This window comes from Schistocerca americana, chromosome 1 (genome assembly GCF_021461395.2).
Source record: "Schistocerca americana isolate TAMUIC-IGC-003095 chromosome 1, iqSchAmer2.1, whole genome shotgun sequence".
In the NCBI taxonomy this organism is placed as follows: domain Eukaryota; kingdom Metazoa; phylum Arthropoda; class Insecta; order Orthoptera; family Acrididae; genus Schistocerca; species Schistocerca americana.
This window is the reverse complement of record NC_060119.1, coordinates 705,450,761-705,459,734: the sequence shown is the minus strand read 5'-3', so window position 1 is coordinate 705,459,734 and position 8,974 is coordinate 705,450,761. Positions and strand designations below refer to the sequence as shown.

The window sequence follows — 8,974 nt, the reverse complement described above, 5'->3', positions numbered from 1 at the left end:
CACAGCCTGGGGAATGTTTCCAGAATGAGATTTTCACTCTGCAGCAGTGTGAGCGCTGATATGAAACTTCCTGGCAAACTAAAACTGCTTCCAGTCTTGGTCAGGCACACAGTTTTAATCTGCCAGGAAGTTTCATATCAGCGCACACTCCGCTGCAGAGTGAAAAGCTCATTCTTAGTGAATCTCGCTAAGTGCATTTAAGAACAAATATAATGACTGAATTACATGTTTTCATTAAATGAAAATGAAGTGGTGAAAACATTTTTTGTGTCCACAAACTCCAGATATTTATTGTTTTATTTGTTAAACCATACTGTAATTCAAATCAAATTCAAGAAAGTATTTTTTTTAAATATAGTCAATCGTACTCAGTAATGATAGGATGATGTTTTATCTTTGAGAATAATTTTTCCTCCAGTTGATTTGAAACATGCGGATGAATAAGATGAATGCCAAGTCAACTGAGAATTGAATTACCTGCCACATGACATACCAATTTTCTTTCATCTGTTGGCTACTGAATCTTGTTGGGATAATCTCTTAATTTCTCTTTTCAGTGCACCACTTGTCTCCCAGACACATTCTTCCATTCTGAATTCAATATTCTAGATTTCCTTCAGTTCTTTTTGAAATTGGTGTCAACAGACTGTGTATCTGCTCCTCAAAGCTATAATGTTCAATAAATTTTGTCTGCCCTCAGTCAGGTTAAAGGAACTGTGAAATGTGTTTGGCACTAAGCTTAATTTGTATTTCTTTCACCACACACACACACACACACACACACACACAGTTGATTACAGGACTGGAGAATAATGGCGAATTATCTAGGAGTTTCAACATTACATCATTAGCCACTGCTCTAAACATTAGTGCAAATATTAGAAAGAAAAGAGTTCTCAAGCTAGCACTTCTCATAATAACTCACATCTGCTTCCTTACATGTAATGGGATGAGTAACTAATTTTGAGAAAAAAAACTACATGGCAAAGTTCTGAAGTTTTCATTAAATAGTTTAATGTCATGAACACAAAATAACAAAATAAATAAATAACTGTACAGTATATACAAAAGTTTGTACAAAACATCATGAGGATTACAAATACACTTTAAATTAGGAGGAGAGGATAGTAACATAAATAATGAGCCCTATTATATGTGAATGGACAATTTTGTATAGCTAGTTTGCTATTCCAATGGCAAGACTTTATTCTCTGATCAAACATGGTGTAATAATGACATATCTGTTAAGAGACTCTCTGAATGACTTTCAGGAAGACCTATGAGATGAAGCCTAGTATGTACAGAAGATTTAATTCGAGGCTTTTATTTTCTAAGATGCACCTTTTTGAAATACAGGTATAATTCTTTATGGTTTAGCTGCATAAAAATAGATCCATATGTGTAATATGTACAGTATTGCACAAGTAACATCATACTGATTATTAACGAGGCACCAAGAGGAATTTGCTTTATTACCAAGTAAGGGTATAATGTCAATGAAATTCACCTAGCACCTCTGTATGCAAGGCCCTAAAAATTCTAAACAGGTCATGTAACAGTTATCTTATATTAGATTTCTCAATAAATTAATATCATTTCATAAATTATTGCAAACAATCTTAATGTCTTCAACTCGACATTCAATGGCACAATTTGTGAATATTTACTATCAAATGCTCTCCTAAACAAATGAATGCAATGATCTTAAAAAAATATATTTCAGTTACCTGCACTATAGGCAAATGATTTACACACTCTTTAAGTCTGTGGAAGAAATGACCTACCCCTCATATGAAAAAAAGGGATGAGTGCATGCATGAAACACACAAGGTACAAACTCAAATTTCAAAAATACTATTCAGACTAAATAATAGTAACTGCTTTTGTACAGAATATTACACATTTTTTAAAGTAGAAACAGATATATACAACATAATTATACACAAAGCTGGAATGGAGCAATGATGTCTTTATATTGTCATAATGGTCATTTCAAAATAACGTTGAAACCTATATTAAGGAAACAGACTAACACTGCCACTTACATTTTGAACAGCAGAGGAACTGACTGCCATTTTCAGGAGACACTATAAATCTCAACACATGATTTAACAGCTAAAAGTTCATTCCCTTAAACTTTGAGTTACCTTCAGACAACAATCACAAAGAATTTTGTTTCACATATACATATAGCAGATTTGTTTTCTTTTTAACAATGGACAAAATATGACATTCTGTCTTATATCTGGCATTATTTCAACTGCTTTAAATGTCAAACAACATTACTGTTGTATGAAAAGAGAGTGCTTTTAAGAACAAAGAAATTTGGTAGACTCACTATTACACTTTTGCAATAATTCTGGCATGTACCACTTATGATAGAAATAATGTAACAGCGGGCATTATTCGTGCTCTGTAAGGTTACTGAGTATTCTGTCTTACACACATGCCAGATATTGGTAGGCCTTAGTTTCAACAATTACTTTAAGTCAAATTCTGGGCTATCAAGTCGGAATGGTCGAACTAACTGCCCATGTTCTACTACTGGTGTTTGCTCCTCCTGTGGGTCAACACGTATGCGAATTCTGTTGTGATCATCCAGAGGTCGTGGCAATGATCGTGGTACATCACCATTCTGTGGTTGGGGTGACCCAGCAGGAGTGGGTGACGACGACGCATACGGCACATATATACGGACTACATCTGGACTGGGAGCTCTTGGCGTGGCGCGAGGTGTCGATCTGGCTGAAGCTGAAGGACCTCTCTGAACACTGGCAGATCCTCCAGAGCTTGCACCCCCTGCACTACCTTCCGATGCATTGCTGTGAGTGTCTAGACTGTTATCCAGTGCCTGTGATCGCGTTGTTGTAGAGAACACTGAGAGATCAGCAGTGGATGTAACACTTGTGTCGGCAAGAGAGCGGCGTGACCCACTGTGATGGCAGTCTAACAAAGAGCTGGCATCATCTATACTGGGGTCAAAGGAAAATTTTGATCCTAGAAAGTGAAGAGAAAGTTATTATTTATTTAATTATTATTTTGTTATTTATTTAATTTAATTATTGTCATTAAGAGAAGCACACACACACACACACACACACACACACACACCCCTTGTAGTCTCATCTGATGATACATCAGGGTTCTCCTCTATGACTAACAGTAATTATAAACAGTTATTTTGTTAATATAGTTTCAAATTTTCATATTACGAAAGTAAACATTCCTGCTTGGCAGACTGCTTTCACATAATTAAAAAATTAAATTGCAATCATTTTTCCAATAAAAACCCAGCAATAAGTCATTCTATATGCCTACTGATACCAAAAACCATTTATGAATTTTAATTTGAGAAATTTGATGTTTATTTAAATATACTTTGCAACAAAAATCATTTGGCTGTTATATTGTAATACTTAGTTATGCTCTTCATTATGAAAGATTCTCTACATCTGATGTAAAGTACATAGTTAATGTCTGCATCCTTCTGAAAAAATTTAAAACTAGTGTTCATGAAGAGAACTGAAAAATTATCAACTGGTTCTAGGCCTACATGTCCTATGGTTGCAACTAACTTTGAGATCGTTGTGCAGATCAATATTATTCATGATAATATTCACATGTCAAGGCACACAAGCATTGTTGTTAATGAGTTGCTATGAGAACTGGTAGTAATCTGAAGTAGTCTTTTTAACGTAAACTAAACTTTGCACATATGCTATTTCACCTGCATTATGTAGAAAGAAAAATAAGGCACGTAACAGCAGTAATTTGAAAATATGACTGTGCTACCCAACATTTACAAATGTACACACTCTTGCACTACCCTTCACTCAACCTCTAATGCACCGAGATGGACCGGGACCATCCCTTAAAAATTTTATTTTCTTGATAGGTCTCAGCACACCTATCTATTGTTTCTTTTAATCCATTAGCTGCTTATGAGAGAGATCGTGCATTTCACAATCTCCAAGGATGGTAATTATTACGATTACTAATTTATCAGGATGAATTGATACCTCAGTCAAAGAATTGTCAGTTTCAGTGATCATGGGCTGAAATCTTGTCTGCCGTTACTCGCACTCCTTCCCACTAGAAACCTAAAATAAATCTTCTACAAAGAGACACTCAATTTAGCTTCATGCTTTATACTTGTATATTGAGTCTGCCATTGTGCTTATGTATATATATATTGCCTTTGTTAACAATATGTACAGTCATTCTTCAGAACCTGTGTTTCACTAAATTTTGCACATTAGTATCTCTCAACTCATGCTCTGCTGTTGACAATTTACACATCTGTCATGGCCCCACATATTACGTTACAAGCTTCTAATACTAACATAGCCTCCAGCAATGTATGCCTTTCCATAGAAGCACAGGACACAGTGTGCCCTCAACGCAGTGACCAAGGTCCTGCCTGTCTTTTGTGGATGTGAAGCACTAGTTGATAGTATTAGTTGGTCTATATATCATCTTTATACTGTGATTCAAACAATGGAAACTTCGGGTAGGAATATCAACAATGCAGGAAAAGACAGACTGGTACTTAACAGTAAAGGGGGTACATCAAGTTGCAGACAGCCACAATTAAGATTAGATTAGATTAACACTAGTTCCATGGATCATGAATACGATATTTCGTAATGATGTGGAATGAGTCAAATTTTCCAATAAATGACATAATTAAGTTAATTTAACTACATAATTAAGTTAATATAACAACTTTTTTGTTTTTTTTTTCTCTTTTTTTCCCTTAATTTATATCTAAAAATTCCTCTATGGAGTAGAAGGAGTTGTCATTCAGAAATTCTTTTAATTTCTTCTTAAATACTTACATAGAGCTTTTGGCCATAGCCTTCATCAGTAAAAGAGAGACACACACCATTCACTCACATAAGCTAGCACACCTCCGTGTAAGTGTCTTTTTAATTGTGCCTGTCTGCAACTTGACATGTCTTCTTTAAAGCAAGTAGCAGTCTGTGCAGGAGGAATGCCACAGTTAATACCACTCCTTTCAGCATTGCATTTTATCAGGCTCTTAACATTTATTAATTTACTTTAAGAGTGTTTCCGAGTGTTGTTTTTTTACATGTTTCATGAGATTACTGATTAAGTGTGATTTTTTCTCAGCCGCTCTGTTAGTTTGGAGACAGGATTTTGTCTACAAACTTTGTGAAATTTGCATCTTGTTTACATTATTACCGATCATTCAGAGCTTCAGCTATGTGGAGAGTGGTTGTCTTCACTAGTTGCACTGCTTTTCCTTTTTCTGTCAGATGATCGTTTTATAGCTCATGCAGTTATTGAACTATGATGGCTGGTTTCTGATAACTGTTCTGATCCTGATGTTCATCATTCCTTTAAAGAAGCACACACAGGGCAACTGATGGACTATCTCTTAATACTTTTAAGGAATCATTAGGAAAATAATGACTATTCAAGAGTGCTTTCCACAGCCTATGGCATGACTGTAAACACCAAAGCTGTCATCCAATTATATTTACTAAACCACAGGGACATGCATGTTGCTGAAGTGGTGTCCAACTGAAAGACTTGCACGAGCCCATTGAGACACACAAATTTATTATACTAGATCATAGTTGTATCTGTACCAGTTTAGTCTGAGACTTCCAATATGCTGAAGAACCATTGCATTTAACTACCTGTAAGCTGCATGAGTAGTGAATAGGGTAAAGCTCTTGTACAATAACTAATATATATTTTCCAGCTGCTCGAGCATTTCACTCCTCCAGTGACAATATAAGGTGATAATTCTTTGAGAAGCACAGCCACTCATGTTATGAAAATAGCAAATCACCTAAAAAATTTACAGAAAAAGCAAAGTTTATTTAAAATGTCAGTTATGTGGTCTCATACCAGATGAGGAAGATGCTGCACAGACTAAGAATGAACCTGCAACATAAGTGTGAAATAAAACTTGATCGCTATAAAGAAAACTCTAGTAAGTGATAGCCATTAAATGGCAGAGATCTAATATACTGAACAACAATTTAATTTGAACACAAGCAATGTGTGTGTGTGTGTGTGTGTGTGTGTGTGTGTGTGTGTGTGTGTGAGGGGGGGGGGGGGGGAAGGAGGGGAGTTCATAACTGAAGGGCACTTAGCTTTTGCATGAAAATGCCCAGTTTCAGAAGTTGGATATGTAAAACTTTTTGCACTTCAATATCTAACAGCTCTCTGTTCACTTGTCAGGATTTTTATCTAGGTGGCAAATGGTTTATTGAAAATTACAATTAACAAAGATATTCCTTTATGTATGAAGGCCTTATTTCAATAGTGGTACATCTCACCTCCAATTTCGTTCATTTTGAGATACTGAGGCTTACACATAACTGAGTAACGATAGTTCTCTGCAGTCCATTGCTTGTTGCATGGTATTTCTGTCTCTTTCTACTATCATCACTAAATTCTGTTTAAGCCCTAGTGTCTCATAATGAACAAAACTAGAAGTGTATCACTACTGAGATAAGGCCTTCATATGTTCCTTGGGGTTTATCACAACACCAATACTCTTAGGTGAAGATGTGCATGGAAACACATTAGCTTTGAAATATGTGAACATGGTTAATAGAAACTCAAAAGCCAGAATTAGCATTAGCAAGTTTTAACACAATAATACAAATGTTAATTTCATAGCTCACAAAAAAGAATGACTTCATTCTTTCTCCTGTTTCTGTTAACAAGTTAACACTTCTACTGTTTTATATATTCTGTGGTAACTTTTTTTACCATGTTTATATTTCATATTTCCAAAGATACACAAAATACATACTTGATCTCTCTCCCTATCTCTATTTATCTCACACATACTAAAGTCTCTTTAATATATCCACTAACAACAAAGGAGTTTGGCATAGCTTAATTTATGAAAAAAGCAATCAAATGTAGGAATAACAACCAAAATGAACCGAAGGAACATCAATCACTGTTTGTATGTCTTGCCTGTATCCGCTCAATTTGAGGATTCAATAACACAAATTGTGTAACCCTGTTGCAGTACTTCTGATGACACAAGCAACACACCTACTTCTTGGAACAAACGTTTAGGAAATGACACCAGTTAAAATGAAAGTCATAATGGCTCAAACAGATATCAAAAAGGTATAATGGGTGGCATAAAACCCATAAAAAGGACTATAAGATCTGTATTGAGATACAGACTGATAAATTCTAATCAGTACCAATACGTTCCAAAAAGCCACCTGCAAATATTCTATTTATCAGGGCGTCATATCTCAGGTTCTACTGACCATAGAGATATGGGGGGTCAAGCGTTTTGGATAACTCTCGGCCAAGCAACCATTTGTATATGTATTGAAGAATTGGCATCTAGCAGCTATCCTACAGTACAAGGACAAATTTTAAACATTACACATGTCCTGCAGCACTGGTAAGTTGGACAAATTGGTAGGTTCTTTTGTATTAAGTGTGGTCTACAGCGGATCTTAGGTGCTTATAAAAGCACCATTTGTTCATGGGCAGTACCCGAGAAAACCGCAAGAACTGAACGCTTCGGGAATGAAAAGCACCAATAATGGGGATAGCCACTTCTATAGTTTCTATTCACATCTGATTGTCAAACGTTGTACCCAACATTCTTAAAATGATAATCTCATGGAACTTCAAAACTTTTTTTTAAACTCATTATCCATTACAAAGGTCCAGAGGTTCAATGTTACGTTACTTATGCACGTGAAATACACATACTTAATATCCAGTGTGAGGCATAAATGTAGCTTTAACTGATGTTATGAATGTATGGCAAGGGTTCTAGGTCATCACAAGGGTTCTGATGCCACTAAACTATGTTTCTAGTCAGCATTTTTTCACCAATATCATTTTATGATTATAACAACACTTCGAACATACATAAATATGCCCAAAGGAGTACTGCAACAACAAAAAATGATCTAAAAGGTGTCTTAACACCCTGAAAAGAATGCAAATTCACAACTGTTTCTAATAACAGTTTTACTCTTAATACCCTCATGAGCAGGGTATTTTTAATGAATTACGATTGACGAGCAAAGTAGCCAGAAAAAACGTAAAGCAAATCATTTAGTTTTAACCTTATATTATGCAAACTTGTTTGTTGTTTGTATGTGTCAAAGTATAGAAATGTGTTGAAGTTTATCTATAAACTGTCAAAACTTTACTGATCTATAGAATTCATTATATAATAAGCAGCACATCCTGCATAGCAGGGAAAAGAAGAGAACCAGCAGAAAATTCTTGCGTCATAGCACAAAAAAGGTGAATATGTCCCTCATTAAAGGACTCTGACAAACGTGGGGAACCAGCTCCTGCAATCTTCACTCTGCCTTCCTCACCAAAAATATTTGCGTGCAAATATATCTGTGCTTTTTTGTGTTGAAAGAACAGAGTAGATAGACAGTGATGATGGAAGAGAGAGGATACAATTCAAGGGGGAAAGAAAGAGAGAGGAGATGTTGTGATAGGAGATAGAAAGTGACAGTGAAAAAGGAGAGGGGAGAGGGAGGGGGCAGGAGAGAGAGAGAGAGAGAGAGAGAGAGAGAGAGAGAGAGAGGAGATCAAGACAATGGGAGAAAAAAAAAAAGAGCTGATACTAATGGTCAGTGAGAAACAGTGGCAGTGAAAGAGAAGACAAGGTGGATGGAGAGACAAACAGTGGGAGCGAAAAATATAGATGTGGCTTGGATGGTCTGCACCTCACAGACAGGTGAACTTTAAGAAGTAGGTATAAGCAAGGCTGCATTGTGGACTGAAATTTTTAACACGTTAGTATAGGGAGAAAAATAATTTGGAGCCCCTCCCCCCAAGAATATTTGAGGTGCTGAGATATGAATGTTTGAGGTGCTGAGATAGTGGCCATGGGATATACTGTGAATCAATGGGAGAAAAAGGAGATGGAGAGACATATATAGACAGTGGCAAAGAAAGGACATGCTGAGTATGAAGGCTCAACTAC

General features: G+C 36.0%; 1 protein-coding gene across 3 annotated transcripts in view; it reads right to left on the bottom strand.

Moving 5' to 3' along the window:
• Positions 1–1,023: 1,023 nt before the first annotated feature.
• LOC124609730 (USP6 N-terminal-like protein) overlaps positions 1,024–8,974 on the bottom strand; it is a 130,452-nt gene continuing 122,501 nt past the window's right edge. For all 3 annotated transcript variants that reach the window (XM_047140097.1, XM_047140096.1, XM_047140098.1), the window contains one exon: positions 1,024–2,997. In XM_047140097.1, coding sequence (XP_046996053.1) covers positions 2,480–2,997 — 518 coding nt within the window. In that variant the 3' untranslated portion in view covers positions 1,024–2,479. The remainder of the gene's footprint in view (positions 2,998–8,974) is intronic.